At 44.0% G+C, this 17123-nt stretch overlaps 1 protein-coding gene across 1 annotated transcript in view; it reads right to left on the reverse strand.

The window, feature by feature from the left end:
• LOC124144731 overlaps positions 1–17123 on the reverse strand; it is a 77507-nt gene that overhangs the window by 35155 nt on the left and 25229 nt on the right. Inside the window, exons 10-23 of the mRNA XM_048390909.1 lie at positions 16815–16897; positions 15440–15602; positions 13965–14268; positions 12967–13173; positions 12294–12518; positions 11015–11235; positions 10169–10245; positions 8861–9056; positions 7677–7818; positions 5925–6161; positions 4777–5022; positions 3563–3777; positions 2784–2863; positions 1860–2052 (exon numbers count right to left, since the gene is read on the reverse strand). Coding sequence (XP_048246866.1) covers positions 1860–2052; positions 2784–2863; positions 3563–3777; positions 4777–5022; positions 5925–6161; positions 7677–7818; positions 8861–9056; positions 10169–10245; positions 11015–11235; positions 12294–12518; positions 12967–13173; positions 13965–14268; positions 15440–15602; positions 16815–16897 — 2589 coding nt within the window. The remainder of the gene's footprint in view (positions 1–1859; positions 2053–2783; positions 2864–3562; positions 3778–4776; positions 5023–5924; positions 6162–7676; positions 7819–8860; positions 9057–10168; positions 10246–11014; positions 11236–12293; positions 12519–12966; positions 13174–13964; positions 14269–15439; positions 15603–16814; positions 16898–17123) is intronic.

Raw genomic sequence — 17123 nt, forward strand, 5'->3', positions numbered from 1 at the left:
CCAAGAACAAGAACTGAAAGAACAGAGATGTCTAGAACACGAGAACTGAAAACACACAGATGCCCGGAACATGAGAACTGAAAACACACAGATGCCCGGAACACGAGAACTGAAAACACAGAGATGTCTAGAACACAAGAACTGAAAACACAGAGATGTCCGGAACACGAGAACTGAAAACACAGAGATGTCCAGAACACGAGAACTGAAAACACAGAGATGTCAAGAACACGAGAACTGAAAACACACAGATGCCTGGAACATGAGAACTGAAAACACACAGATGTCCAGAACACGAGAACTGAAAACACAGAGATGTCCAGAACACGAGAACTGAAAACACACAGATGCCCGGAACACGAGAACTGACAACACAGAGATGTCAAGAACACGAGAACTGAAAACACACAGATGCCCAGAACACGAGGACTGAAAACACAGAGATGTCAAGAACACGAGAACTGAAAACACACAGATGTCTGGAACACGAGAACTGAAAACACAGAGATGTCCGGAACACGAGGACTGAAAACACAGAGATGTCCGGAACATGAGAACTGAAAACACAGAGATGCATGCCCAGAACTCGAGAACTGAAAACACAGAGATGTCAAGAACACGAGAACTGAAAACACACAGATGTCTGGAACACGAGAACTGAAAACACAGAGATGTCCGGAACACGAGAACTGAAAACACAGAGATGTCCGGAACAGGAGAACTGAAAACACACAGATGTCTGGAACACGAGAACTGAAAACACAGAGATGTCCGGAACACTAGAACTGAAAACACAGAGATGTCCGGAACAGGAGAACTGAAAACACACAGATGTCCGGAACAGGAGAACTGAAAACACACAGATGTCTGGAACACGAGAACTGAAAACACAGAGATGTCCGGAACACGAGAACTGAAAACACAGAGATGTCCGGAACACGAGAACTGAAAACACAGAGATGCCCAGAACTCGAGAACTGAAAACACAGATATGTCCGGAACACGAGAACTGAAAACACAGAGATGTCCGGAACAGGAGAACTGAAAACACACAGATGTCTGGAACACGAGAACTGAAAACACAGAGATGTCCGGAACACGAGAACTGAAAACACAGAGATGTCCGGAACAGGAGAACTGAAAACACACAGATGTCTGGAACACGAGAACTGAAAACACAGAGATGTCCGGAACACGAGAACTGAAAACACAGAGATGTCCGGAACACGAGAACTGAAAACACAGAGATGTCCGGAACACGAGAACTGAAAACACAGAGATGCCCAGAACTCGAGAACTGAAAACACAGATATGTCTAGAACACGAGAACTGAAAACACAGACATATCAAGAACACAAGAACAAAAAACACTGACATGTCAAGAACACAAGAACAGAAAACAGACATGACAAGAACACAAGAACATAAAACGGATATGTCAAGAACACAAGAACAGAAAGTAAAACATGTCAAGATGACAAGAACAGAAAACACAGGCATGGCAAGAACACAAGAACAGAACACAGACATGTCAAGAACACAAGAAAAGAAAGGGAAACGTCACGAAGCAGACTTAACAAGCATGTAATATTCAGTCCCGTCTTACAGTGGTCTGTGACTAATTGTATCCAGGTCAGAAACACCAGTATGATTAACCATTCACATCAGTGATACACAAGATCTAATGAACACAGTCAGTTGACATACTGAGGACCTGTTCAGCCTCTGAATCCCCATTGGGAGACAGTGTAGCCCCTCATGCATGATGTTCCTAACGTAGGGAAACGAAGGCCAACAACGATAAGCCTATCATAGACACACGAACACGCACTTCTGAATCGGAACGTGATTCCACTCACCTGTAGGTAGTCACTGAGAAACGTGTATACGAAATGGTACTCCACATCAGTTCTGATTGCTGGGAAGTTCACTTTAAACGGCTGTTGTGGCTTAAAACCGTCTTTGAAATGAAACAGTCCGGGACTGTTGAGATCAAGACTCAAACTCATGACTGTAGGTACTTGCTTTGTCTGCAGGAACACGGCGGGCTTCCTGAAATATTTAACCAGGTTCAAAAGGTGCATTAATTTTACTCCCGTTGGGAATAGGATTTCACTTTTTAACGGGCCACGTGGTATCGTGTGTCCAAGGATGTAACGCGTAAATGGACTAAACACAGTCCGCTTTATTTCTGCATAAGAAACTGTTCATTGTTGAAATTCCTTGGTTGCCTAAAAGCCCATAAGATGTTAGACATCCATGTCTTGTAATGTTCTACTGTCTGAAAGAGAGTTTGCTGAGTCTTGGTTATAGCATAACGATAAGAGTCTTACATCGCTGTGAAGCGTTGCAGATATTATCTTTTGAAAGACCGGGATCAAAAGCCACAATTATAAAATAAAATAAAATAGTTTCAATGTACTTTTATTTTAAGACAGCTCCATCTTTGATGAATTAAAAAAATAAAAGACAATAAACAAAAAACTGATACAAAATCAAAGAAGAAACATTTCTATGGAATGCATTGTATGTGTGTCTCTGGACTCTACAAACCTCCAAATGTGAACGAAGCTTTCTCAGAAGCAAATACATGTCAGCTTGAATACAAAGAGCCCTGCACAGAATAAACGTTTGTCTTCCTTCTCAACCGACCGAACCATAACAATCACGCAAGCAAAGATTCTTTTGTTTTCGTGAACTGCACATATTCATGTCGCTTTGGTCACAAGTCCATATATCATTTTATGGTTAACGGATAGTACGAAATGTGAACCAACACTTACGATTTCATCCCGTCAGGTGTTGTCCACAGGTGAAGACTTGAGCCGAGTTTAATAGGACACTTGAAGTCGTACCTGGTCATCTGAAAACAGAAATATTTAGTAAATAGTAACAACTGTTGCCGATTTATCTCAACGCTTCTCTGCAAAGTTGCGGAAAATAATTCTTTTTACGAAAAGGTTGCTCAATGTCGGGTACGGATAGAATATAATACAGTCAAGTCTCGTTAATCCGACAATCGGCTGTATCCGAGACAAATGATGGGAACCGATTAAATCAGTGCTATTTAGACCCGTTAATCCGACAGTCTCGCAGTCCGACTCCGACACACCTAATTTGCAACGAATTGCAGAAATCACTCATTAATCTCGTTAATCCGACACAGTGATCAGCGTACTCCGTGGTCATCTGTCCGCGAGTACACAGCCCCATGTTTTGCGAGACATGTCGGCGAGTAGCTGCATATTTCAACTTGCTTAACCAAAAACAATTACTGCTTTAAATAAACAAAACAGGATTTATCACATGCCTAGATTACCTCAATCTCATTAAAATCGGATACAAGTTCTCGCTACCGCTGAGGACACCCCATTACAGGTCATGTTAGAAAGACCTTTCGCGAACTTTGACCGACCAATGAAATTACTAACAGGAAGTCGCCATTAGCCACTAAGAAAACAGCTTTCTTAAGCCTTGCGGCACTAGTTTCAAATTGGCGACTTCCATTCCAGACTTTGCTATGATTAGGGCAAAATACGTTTAGAAGGGCGGGACAACTCACCGCGCCAAACACCATCGGTTGACATGACTCTGGCTGTCCCTGCCATCCGGAACTGCTGTTACAACGTACGACGTTGTCGTCACTGCACATGGCGTAGCCGTCGTCACAGACGTAGGTAGCCACTGCCTCGTCCAGGGAGTGGGATATTTGAACCGCCATGTTCTCCAGCAGAGGGGGGAAGGGACAATCTTTAGGTGACCAGAGTTTTTTCTCCGCTGGAATCGGGATTTCTTTTTAATATATTGGTGTCATGCCTTCCAGTTTTTTTTATTGTAATGCAATCGTTTAGAATGTGACAGTTTATGGTTCTTGTACAAAACATTATTTGCTGTCAACTCCGTTCAAACAAGAAACGGATAATTCAGGACAATATGGGATTTTATATAGCGCTGCATTATTTGGTTGTAGAATTGTTTTAAGTCACACTCTAAGTAGCACAACATATCACATGAGATGGGAATATTTCGTAGGAATCAATTGTCAAAGGATGATATAAGGGATTTAAATGTATCAAAATTCGGATTTACATAAAACTACCGACATATATATTTATTCAAATTGTTAGTAAGTAACTGGTATTTGTCATTCATTGAATTTGAATGACACTGTTCACAAAAACCTATTTATCAATTTGTCAATCAATAATTTAAAGATTTTAAAACCCCATATCGAAACTGTACATTCGCTTTTCTAAATTTTGACCAGTTAGTATCAAAACGATACATTTTAGTGTTTTATGAGATTTAACCGTTTAAAGGAACCTTTTTACAGAGCAAGATGGAAATGAAAAACATTTATTTGAATACATGTCTTTTCGAGTTTGCCTTATCTAGTAGAAAATCAACCGACTCATTCAGAGCACATTGAAATATAGCCACTGATTATGGGGTTGAGATTAAGGGGGCGTTATGACAACATGGCACAGCGAAAGAGGGGGGTGGGGTAGCCAAAATTATAACAGCTATACGGGCCTAGGGGGGGGGGGGGGGGGGGGGGGGGGGCAAAAAAAGAGAAAATTATCTAGGGACTGACTCGTCATTTATTAATGAAAATTCGGGATAGGTATCATGAAAAAAATGGTACATAAAATGAGGCGGGGGTGAAGTTCTCGGAAGCTTATCGTCTTGACAAATATGATTTAACCAATATGTCATAACCGATATGACAGTAGCCGATGAGAATGGCTGTCATGTTATTGGACGGATGTTACTCACGTTTCAAAACATATCTATATCCCATCACTTCCACCTCACAAACTGTCAGTACATCAGTGAGGCTGTTCCTCAGGGTACCCCTGAGTCGGACGTACCGCCCCACGTGCTCCTCCCGGCACGGCTTGTACTGGGAATAGGAGATTGCGTGTTCCCCATTGACGAACTGGCACAGCCCGGCCTTCGCACTGGGATCCGTCACCGGATTGGTCATGTACACGTCCAGGGCGTAGTCATGGAGCCCGCCGCCTGCAATAGAAAGGTGGTGTCAGTTTGATAGGTCATAGAATGAGTGAATTGTGTTTAATGCTGCAGTCAGCAATAGTCCAGCAATCATGCCCGCGTGTACAAAATCAAATTCGACCAAGCAAGCGGTGACTGAAAACGTCACTGAGGTAAGAGCCATGCCACCTGGTAACGATTAGACGCAATCGGTCAATTCACAGCCTCACCATCCCATTTTGTAAGCACGGGATACTCGGTACAAATTATAAATAACAATAATAATATTAATATTAATAATAATAATAATAATAATAGGCCTATTTATATTGCGCTATATCCATGGGAATGCTCAAAGCTACACTACCATTACCCCGGTGAATGGATCAGTGTACATTCAACCATCATTCTCAGCTCCTTGGGGAGTATACAACTCAAGCTGCATGTGAGGCGCTCGAAGGTTAACAACCAGCCATCTCTTCCTACCGGGTACCCACTCACAGCTGGGTGAACAGATGTACCTTTCGAACAAAGTCACTTGCCGAAGGAGACGCCACATGTGTTACGTATACATGAGCTTCAGTGTGGGGCAGGACCGAAGCCCTAGAAACTCTCAGGAGCCAAGCTGCCAAACACAGTCACCCATCCAAGTACTCTCTGCTACCAACGTTGCTTAACTTCACCTGTTTTGTGACCTGTGCGCTGTGCACGGGTCCATGTGCCGCAGAAACTAGTCTGCCCGAACCACGTCTGTTCATCGGCCTTCCGCCCATATTAAAATACAAAGCCATGATACACTCACACACACATATAAAAAAGGCCTTTAACGATTCACTCAATCACTTAGTCCCTCCCAAAAGGTTATTGGCAACTTAACCCTCTTTTCGAAACGGGATATGTGTCGTTTCTGTGTGACCTACACGACCTACCACAGCCACCCGCCGGGCACCCTTCTCCATTACGGCTTGTGACGACAACAGCTGTGACGATGTAGTAGTTTTGGATGTCCACCTGCCAATAGGGTGCCCAGTCACTGGCGTCCGACTGCCAACAAGACCCCGGCCCTGTGGCCAGGGATCGTCTCGACCCGTCTACCACAAGCCCAGAACGTTCCGCGTTGGACGATGCTGTAGTCGGCTTTCTCAACGAAAGGTTGCGACTGGATTCTGTGGTGGAAAAATAGTATATCATACAACAACATTCACTAGAGTTAAACAAATGACTTAATCTATAGTTTAATCCATATGTTTCATTTTAACCTACGTGTTTGTAAATGATATATGTCATTTGGTTAACTTTGTCGAAGTTGGGCGGTGGCGTAGCCTAGTGGTTAAAGCGTTCACTCGTCATGATCACGCCGAAAACCTGGGATCGATTCCCCACATGGGTATAATTTCTGGTGTCCCAGGCAGTGATATTGCTGGGATATTGGTAAAAGCGGCGTCAAACCGACTCACTCTGTCTAAGACACACGTGGTGTCTCCTTAGACAAGTGACTTTGTTCGAAATGTGCCACTGTTCACCCAGCTGTGAGTGGGTACCCGGTAGGATGAGATGGTAATGTGGCTGTTAACCTTCTAGCGCCTCACAGGCAGCTTGGGTTGTATACTCCCCAGGGAGCTGAGAATGAAAATCGTATGCTCACCGATCCATTGACCGGGGTAATAATAGTGTAGCGCTATGAGCATCCACTCGGTGAATGGAATCTGGCGCATTATAAATGTACTTATTATAATTATTATTATTATCATCATCATCATTATTAAGCATTGTCATTATGTGTCACTTTGTTTATTTCGGCATTGACACAACAGTAAGTAACCCAAGGTTTTGGGTTCAACCAACATCAACAAGGTCACGTTGAGGTAGGTTCGTGATGGCGGTCGATGTCATCGCCTCACCCACCTTTTGGGGAACTTGGTGAATTTCCCAGTTACTCAGAGATTCATGCAATGACACCAACAAAATCCCCACACAAAACATTTGACACACCAGAAGGTATTATTTCCTAGAAATAATAAATATCTTGTATGTTTAAGTTGGAAAAAGAATCATAGGGTTGGCCGGGGGGAAATAGGTCTGATACCGATCACTCATTGGTCGATTGGCATACGTGCTGACGTTAGGTAAACATTTTCATTTCTAACACCCCAACCCCACCCCGACTCTTTCTTGAGGTTGTCACAGTCAACACGTCCCCTGTCCCTCGGCTCACACCAACTCCAGATGTCATCTCAACATTTTGGAATTTCATATCGAGGGATAATTTACTAGTTTCAACAGTTCACATGACCATAACAATACACAACACAATCTGACGGCAGTCGTAACCCTTGAATATTGATACATAGTGTTCGCCATCAAAAGGTTCAAGGGATGACCATGGCAGGATGCAAAACCACTACTGCATTGCTTATTGAAGTACCATGTAGGTTACAGGGTTGGTAGTTCCATGTCTATCAATATGGTCGGAACCGTGGAGTCTCACGCTTTAACGTGTGTACTCATTTGAAACATGATCGTATTAAAGGATTAATTTTACAGTTGGTAAATAAATCTTTCCTCGTATCAAATATATACAGGAGTCGATAAAATATTTCATATTAAAATACTCTCGGTATATTTATATATCTTGTAATTTTCAAATGATCCATGTCAGCACCAATAAAACAACTTCGTACCTTTTTGGGTGGCCTTCGTCCAATCTTGATTGAGCATGATTTTCTTGATGGACAGTTTCTGGTCTTCAACAGCTATTCTGTCAATTAGCGGCGCTGGTACGTGATGGGGGACGGCCAGGAGGGACTCGTTGTCAACTAGAATCTGAAAACACACGGTTGACAGTACCGGTGAGGTGGTGAGGTGAAATTGGGTTTAACGTCGTGTCCAAGATTATTGCACTTATATAGCGACGTGCATGTACGTGTGTTTGTGTGGCTGCTTGTACTAGTCCGGACTGATGCCGATTTATAGTGCTAGCCCACTGAGATACCATGCCGCAGTTTAACATGAATACCCCAATCAGACACAGTTTACCGACTCCGAGCCGACCAGTCCTTGTTTTAGCCCCTTAATGCCGAGCGCCAGACAGGGTAACAACAAGTACCATCTTTTAACGTCTTTTGGTATGACGCGGCAGGGGATCGAACCCCGGACCTTCCGCTCTCCGGGCGGACTCTCTTCCACAAGACCACGGAGGCGGTCTTGACAGTACCGCCACAAACATATACATTGATAACTTTTTAATAAACTAAATTCAATCTTTTACACATCAAATGCTAGCGCCTTGGGTAGTTTCGGGGTGCAGAAGAGGTCACCCGAATTTATTGTTCGTATCCAGAACTGTTGTTGATGCTATCGGCCACTACTTTCATGACCACGAACTTATCACATGCTGCCGGACTATTGGAGTATTGCCACTGCGGCATCAAACAACATCACCTCACTTCCTTTTACTCTCGTCATTTCATTAAGAGGCGGGGCGGTCGGGTAGCCTCGTGGTTAAAGCGTTCGCTCGTCACGCCGAAGACCCGGGTTCGATTCCCAACATGGGTACAATGTGTGAAGCCCATTTCTGGTGTCCCCCGCCGTGATATTGTGGAATATTGCTAAAAGCAGCGTAAAACCAACTCACCCACTCATTAAGAGGCGACAATACTGATCAAGTGCGCTCGGTGCAAAGGTTGAATGTGTGGCATCGTACCCCGACGCTGTGTGACTATGCTCATAATATCAATCATTGGTTTGTCTCTGCAGGGTCGACTACCTACGGGCCGCCGTGTTATAGCTGCAGTGTTGGTTCTTGTCGCAGTTCACAGTATAAACTATGTAAGTCTTGTTCGGCAACGTTCCTAAACGTACGTACCTGCAGGTGTTCTGAGAGGAAGAGAAGGGTGATGTGAGACACGGTTCGACCCTGGAACGGCATGGGCGTGTCTGCAGGTATGGTGGTGGATATTCCATCCACTTCATAGGAGTATCGGATGTACGACCCCACAGCCGGCCACTCGAGGGTCATCTGTAGAGCCGTGTCATTGCCCGCCTTGAAGGCAATGTACGATCTGGATTGGAAACAGACATTCAATTACATAAATGACAATATTTACATGTTCGTTCGTTCGTTTGTTGTTTAACGCCGCACTCAGCAATATTCCAGCTATATGACGGCGGTCTGTAAATAATCGAGTCTGGACCAGACAATCCAGTGATTGACATCATGAGCATCGATCCACGCAATTGGGATACGATGACATGCATCAACCAAGTCAGCGAGCCTGGCCACCCTATCCCGTTAGTCGCCTCATACGACAAGCATGGTCATCCGCCTTTTACAGCAAGCATGGGTTGCTGAAGATTTATTCTAACCCGGATCTTCACGGGTTTAGTTATTCATGGAACACTTTCAAGTGATATTAAAAATGATAAAATGTATAACACGACAAATAAAGAAATGACAATATCGAAAGGCAGGGTGTTACTGTTTGTGGCATTAGGCAACACACACTGAGTGTTTTTGTGGAAAGTGTGTGAGTGGCGGGTGCTGCCGGTAGGCTCAGACATGCTTACACTTATTGCGAACACCATTGATGTATTCCAGTGATCCATTCAGATTAATTTCATCTCTGATGCATGTTTCTGCCGTTGACTTTTAAATTTATTCAGAAAGCGCTTTTTGATGTGGCTAGATGTAAATAGGAGTTACCTATTTTTCGTCCAAAAGGCTGTGCAGGAACCTATGATTGTGGGTTCGAATCCCAGTTCGCCCCGATTATGTCTCTAGGTTTGTCAGCACCATACCCGTGCTCGTTGGTTTCACCGAAGTGGTAAACGTGTAAGACCTGCATCACGTCGGGCTTTCCTCCCACATTAAGCTGACACGTCGCTATATAACTGTAATACTGTTAAAAGCGGCGTTAAACTCAACTCACTCACTCGTCCAAAAGGTGACAGTGAACAACATGAGCGACAGGTGTCGTCGGTGGGGAAGTGTACGCTCACCTTTTCACCCGGTATATTAAATACTTGATAGTGATTCATAAACACATGCTCATGATATAGACGGAATCGTACAATGGACTCTGCTTTTAGCAGATATTTCTTATAATTATAGGAATGATTTTGTCGCTTTTATTGTTCTGTAAATCGTGTTCTATGAACTATCTGGAAACGTTACCCGCTCTGTTTGGGTTCGACCCACACTTCATGTGCAAAGCCCACCTTCAACCGACATGGTAGTTCCACGGACCCAATCTGTGTACAGAAATAACATCATCAAGCGTACGTTTACAATGTTCTGGTTTCGTAAATTATTGAATTGTTGAAATGTCCTAAGATCGGTTAAAGGTTTCACAGTCAGTCAACAACGGCAGTGTGACAGTCAGCAAAAACATTACGTGATAGTGTCTCCTCCGTCTTTCAAGTATCTCTACCCCCACCGTTTCTTCTGTGTTTCAAGCATCTCTACTCCCTACCATCTCCCATGTTTCAAGCATCTCTACTCCCTACCATCTCCCGTGTTTCAAGCATCTCTACTCCCTACCATCTCCCGTGTTTCAAGCATCTCTACTCCCTACCGTCTCCCGTGTTTCAAGCATCTCTACTCCCTACCATCTCCCGTGTTTCAAGCATCTCTACTCCCTACCATCTCCCGTGTTTCAAGCATCTCTACTACCTACCTTCTCCCGTGTTTCAAGCATCTCTACTCCCTACCATCTCCCGTGTTTCAAGCATATCTACTCCCTACCATCTCCCCTGTGTTTCAAGTATCTCTACTCCCTACCTTCTCCCGTGTTTCAAGCATCTCTACTCCCTACCATCTCCCGTGTTTCAAGCATATCTACTCCCTACTGTCTCTCCTGTGTTTCAAGTATCTCTACTCCCTACCATCTCCCGTGTTTCAAGTATCTCTACTCCCTACCATCTCCCGTGTTTCAAGTATCTCTACTCCCTACCATCTCCCGTGTTTCAAGCATCTCTACTCCCTACCATCTCCCGTGTTTCAAGTATCTCTACTCCATACCGTCTCCTCTGTTCCCGAGTCCACCCTGATACAGGCTTTGGGTTGACCCTCCCAGCCCTTGTCACTGGTACAGTACAGCAGGTTGTTGTCGTCACAGCCGCCGGAGTAGCCGTCGTCACAGGAGTACACCGCCACAGCCGCGGCCAAGGAGTAGTGGACATCCACCATCGCCTTGTCCAGCAGAGGAGGGTTCGGGCACGAGAAGGGGCTCCAGCCAGTCACTGAAAGACGATGGACACAGATAGTGGAGTTGAAACAATATATCATAAGAAATGACAATCTATTAGATTTGAGAACATTTCAAAAGGTGACCGAAATATGATGTGATACACGTTATATATCACATTGCAACATTTCCTCGTTGATCATGTTATTATATTATAGCACGTTTGATATCATTTCACTTATCACATTTGGAATGTAATATCTGAACTATATCGTTATTTCTCACATTTCATTCATTTCACCATTGGTAAACAATTATGATACCTAACCTTGACATTTATGTCTCACCTTTCGTATGCACTATCCCACCTTGATGTGTCGTTTCACATTTGGTATGTAATATCGCACCTTAAAATGTTGTGTCGCATCTTCAGTGTGCAATATCCCACATATATATGTCTTACCTTTGGCATGCAATATCTCACCCTGATGTTATGCCACCCTTTGGTATGCAATATATTTCCTCACTATGCAATGTCTCACCTTTGGTAAGCAATATCTCTCCTTGATGTTATGCCACCCTTTAGTATGCAATATATTTCCTCACTATGCAATGTCTCACTTTTGGTAAGCAATATCTCACCTTGACGTTATGTCACCCTTTGGTATGCAATATATTACCTCACTATGCAATGTCTCACCTTTGGTAAGCAATATCTCACCTTGATGTTATATCCCCCTATGGTATGCAATATATTTCCTCACTATGCAATGTCTCACCTTTGGTAAGCAATATCTCACCTTGATGTTATGTCACCCTTTGGTATGCAATATATTTCCTCACTATGCAATGTCTCACCTTTGGTAAGCAATATCTCACCTTGATGTTATATCACCCTATGGAATGCAATATATTTCCCCACTATGCAATGTGTCACCTTTGGTAAGCAATATCTCACCTTGATGTTATGTCACCCTTTGGTATGCAATATATTTCCTCACTATGCAATGTCTCACTTTTGGTAAGCACTACCCAACTTTAATATGTTATATATCATCATCGGTATGTCATTTTCCACCCGATGTATCTCACTGCTGATACGATGAGTCTCACCTTTGCTCCCAAACACCTCCAGTTCACAGACAGTGAGCACCCCTCTAGAGCCGGCCACGTGCTGTACCCGCACAAACCGCCCGGGGGCAGGAGCTGCACACTGTTGTTTATCTCGAGCACCAGGTGGATGTCCAACCGTCGACACACACAGTACGCCAACAGCTTTGGGGTTGAGTTCCGGGTTCTGACTGTATACGGTTATCTCGACGTCTCCTTGTCGTTTCTCTGGTTATAATAATTAAAATAATATAGACTGTGCCGACATTATCATTACAGTAAACTACGGTTATCACGAACACGCTTATAACGAACTGACGGATATAACGAACTTACTTTTTTGTCCCGACTATCTGCTCTATTATGCTGTATATATGCTTATAACGAACTACGGTTATAACGAACTAAAATTTGTGGTCCCTTTGAGTTCGATATAACCGTAGTTTACTGTATTTGTTACAGAACCCAGCATAGTGTGGCTACGTCTCTGCGGCATCATGACGTCATAATGTTTTCTTTGATAGGCATTTAGAAGATTGACTATTAAGTAAGGATAAGATTCACGATGTCAATCACTGGATTGTCTGGTCCAGACTCGATTATTTACAGACCGCCGTCACATAGCTGGAATATTACTGAGTGCGGCGTTAAACAAGAAACAAACAAACAAACATACCGTCTGAGGCACTCCTCGTCAAGGCGATGGAAGTGACGTGGTACATGGATGTCAGGTCGACCATGACCCACGGGTCAACAGCGGCTGTCACGAAGCAGTGGTTAGAGGTGACGTTGTTGTCGGTCCTGCCGTCTACGACAGTCTCCAGTGAGTAACGCTCGTACATCACGGCACTAGCCAACACCGGTTTCTGGAGAGCTAGATTCTCTGTGGAAGTATATCAATAAGTTTAAAAAACTGACCCCAAAACGCATACAATTGTCCACATTAGTAATTGTCCTGGTAATATAAAAGAGTTTAACATTAGTGAATGAGTGAGTATTGTTTTACTTCGCTTTAGGCAATATTCAAGCAACATCATATACTAATGTGTGGAATCGACCTTGGCTCTGGCGTGACGTGACGCCTCCTAAAAAACTATGATTGTGGGTTCGAATCCCGGTTCACCCGGATTTTGTTTCTAGGTTTGTCAGCACCATACCCGTGCTCCTGGGTTTCACCGAAGTGGTAAGCGTCTAAGACCTGCATCACTTCGGGCTTTCCTCCCATATTAAGCTTACCCGTCTTGTTATTACTGGAATACCGTTAAAAGCGGCGTTAAACCAAATTCACTCACTAACACATTTGACGAGCGAACATTTTAACAGATTGCCTGTACCACCACCCCTTACAAAGGTACGACGTTCAGTGCAGAGTTGACTGTTCTCGTTGTTGGTCTGTCTGCACCATACTCGCGACCTTCGTCACTGGACGTCCACCAGCTGACACATTCTAATATACCTGAAGTACTAAGTGGGTGAGTGAGTTTGGTTTTACGCCACTTTTAGCAATATTCCAGCAATATCACGGCGGGGGACACCAGAAATGGGCTTCACACATTGTACCCATGTCGGGAATCGAACCCAGGTCTTCGGCGTGAGTAGCAAACGCTTTAACTACTAGGCTACCCGACCGCCCCCTCAAGTACTAAGACTACAAGTACTAATAGAATTACTTACGACCTGTTTCCGTGATTACAGGTGTGCCTTCGGTCGTTGTACTTGCAGGCGTTGTGCGTACAGGCGTAGTAGATGCAGTTGTAGTAGGTTCAGGTGTAGCAGACGCATGTGTAGTAGACGCAGGTGTTGTGGGAACGGTCGTAACAGGCGCAGGTTGAGGTGGCAGGACGGGTTCCAGGGCACCCGGGGGTAAGAGTCGCACCTCATACAGGCGACCACGCCCAGATACGGCAAGTTTCTGCACCCCGGAGCCCAGGGCTGCTTGGCCGTCATGATGGGCAGTTTTGATTCCGTTAACGAAGAGCTGTCACAGAAATAAATACCTTGAACGATTTGTTTGTTTGTTTGTTTTTCTGTTGTTTTACGAGCACTCAGCAATATTCCAGCTATATGACGGCGGTCTGTAAATAATCGAGTCTGGACCAGACAATCCAGTGATTGATATCATGACCCTTTAATGGAGCATATTTTCCTCTGTACTGAACAACATATTCCAACCTTTATATTCTGGAGATGTTGGTACTTGATGAACACTCTACATGAATTATTTCTTGGATTAAAAGTGACTTGCAAAACATGCATCTGAGCAATTATAACTCCCTGCTGAATGTCAAAGGATGGAAATTCACTGAAATCTAAAAGTTTATGAATAAATAGTTCATAATTATTGATATTCCATCGAAAACGATGAAGGCGTCATTTCGAAACTTGAACCTATGATATTTCTGTTTAAAAAAAAACATAATCAAGATATTAAGTTGTTTTGGACATTAAGCTGTACGTTAAGTGAAGATGTGTATATTGACATACAGCTTGAAATCGATTTAACTATATGACAATGATATTCATATTATGTTTCCAGTTGATCATCTTCGGTTTGTCAACGCCATGTTTGGCCAGTGTAGGTTAGTTTTCCGCACTCACTCACTCATAAACATACCCGCCCACCAAGAACGCATCAACACACAAACACTCACACTAATGTACTAACTCACTCACTCACTCACTCACTACCTCACATACTCACATCCAGAACACTCACGCACCCTTACTCACCTGCTCCCCCGCCCGACCGCCCGACCGCCCGGCCGAACGCCCACCGACCCACGCACCGACCCACCAACACACCCATTCACTCACTCAACCACTCACCCACTGACTCACTCGACCCGTGAAGATCTGGGTCGTCAGCAACCCATGCTTGTCGTAAGAGGCGACTAACGGGATCGGGTGGTCAGGCTCGCTGACTTGGTTGATGCATGTCATCGTAGCTTAACTGCGTGCATCGATGCTCATGATGTCAATGACTGGATTGTCTGATCCAGGTTCGATTATTTACAGCCCGCCATCACATAGCTGGAATATTGCTGAGAGCGGCGTTAAACAACAAATAAAACAAAACAAAACCCACTCACTCACTAACGAACTATTCACTCCTTACTCCCCCGCAGCACGCACGCTCATTATCTGCGTACCTCATATCGTCCTCCTCTGCGTGAAACCCTCCATGTTGTGGTGGACGATGTTGGAGACGGAGCCAAACCAAACGTCATGGCACCTGCCTTAACCTGTCCCTTTGATATTCCCACGAGAAACAAGAAGAGTTGTGTCCTTTCCTCCGTCAGTCGCACACCGAAGCTGAAGAACAAACCAATGAACATATTACCTTTCTATTGGACCCGTGAAGATCCGGGGTAGAATAGGTCTTCAGCAACCAATGGTTGCCGTAAAAGGCGACTATGCGACTAATGGGATCGGGTGGTCAAGCTCGCTGACTTGGTTGATGCATGTCATCGATCCCAATTGCGTGGATCGACGTTCATGATGTAAATCACTGGATTGTCTGGTCCAGACTCGATTATTTTACAGACCGCCGTCATATAGCTGGAATATTGCTGTGTGCGGAGTTAAACAACAACCAACCAACCAACCTTTCTCTTGAAAAAAAACCACCACTTATTTTGGGCATGACACTGCTATGTTAGCAGTGTGTGTGTGAGAGAGAGAGACACTAGGAAGAACACGTGCAGGTACATGCATGTTTAAACATAGGATATAAGCGATGGCGTGGTTGATTTATCAGTGCTCGCTGGATTGGAGACCAGAACATTCGTACCCAATTGTGTTCTTCAAGGTCACGTGTACTCCCTCTCTTCAGATCCGCATTCGTTAAACACTGCTTACCGATGGCATGTTGTGAGTATTAAATAACGCTCCACTGTCTCAAGAGCAATTTCATTGTGCGTACACACAGTTGAGACGTATTTCATGATAATACTTCGGTAAGCAGTCAACTCACAATGACAAAGTCCAAGGCTTGTAATTACGTCGACAAAGGAACATTTATATATGAGTGTCGGCCCGATATACCAGCATTCGACAGCTGTTGCCAGCTTTTTGAGACAAATGCATTTGGTTTCTACTCATTTGCATCTCTACTCATCGAATTCCGAAGCCTCAATCAAAGTACGGAAACCTTTTAGGGCCATTTGCTTTTTAATGCTATGGCATTTGACATTTTAAGATACTAATTTGAAAGTTCCAGATGCTGTGTTGAAATTAAAAGATAATGATCTTGAAATTTCAAGATATTGCGTTGACATTTTGTCACATAAACTACTTGTTCACAACCTTTCGTCACCAGTATAATGAACCCACAGAACATGAACACTACGTGTATATAATGTATTCCGAGGTAGCGCATTATCTTGAAATTTCAACTTAGTATCTTGAAATTACAAAAAAAGAAAGATACAAAAGCAGATGGCCCTGAAAGGTTTCCGTACAACTGGGCCACCCGTCGAATGGGTTAACATGATTGTTGTGAACATGACGTGCGGGGTGACCTACTCGTCTTGTGACGTCATCACGAAGTATATCGAGTTGTGGTCAGTGAAGGGACAGTCCAGTATCACGTAGCCAGCGTTCACACTCTGCAACGAAGAAAAAGAAGTATTTCAAAAGCAGTCAGAGACTTACATCTGTGATAGTGGAAGAGCGTCCACCCGGAGAGCGGAATGTGCGGGGTTCGATCCCCGCCGCGTCATACCAAAAAACGTAAAAAGATGGTACTTGTTGTTACCCTGTCTGGCGCTCGGCATTAAGGGGCTAAAACAAGGACTGGTCGGCTCTGAGTCAGTATACTGTGTCTGAGTGGGG

The sequence above is a fragment of the Haliotis rufescens genome, unplaced genomic scaffold (assembly GCF_023055435.1).
Source record: "Haliotis rufescens isolate VD_foot unplaced genomic scaffold, xgHalRufe1.0.p SCAF_9, whole genome shotgun sequence".
NCBI lineage: Eukaryota > Metazoa > Mollusca > Gastropoda > Lepetellida > Haliotidae > Haliotis > Haliotis rufescens.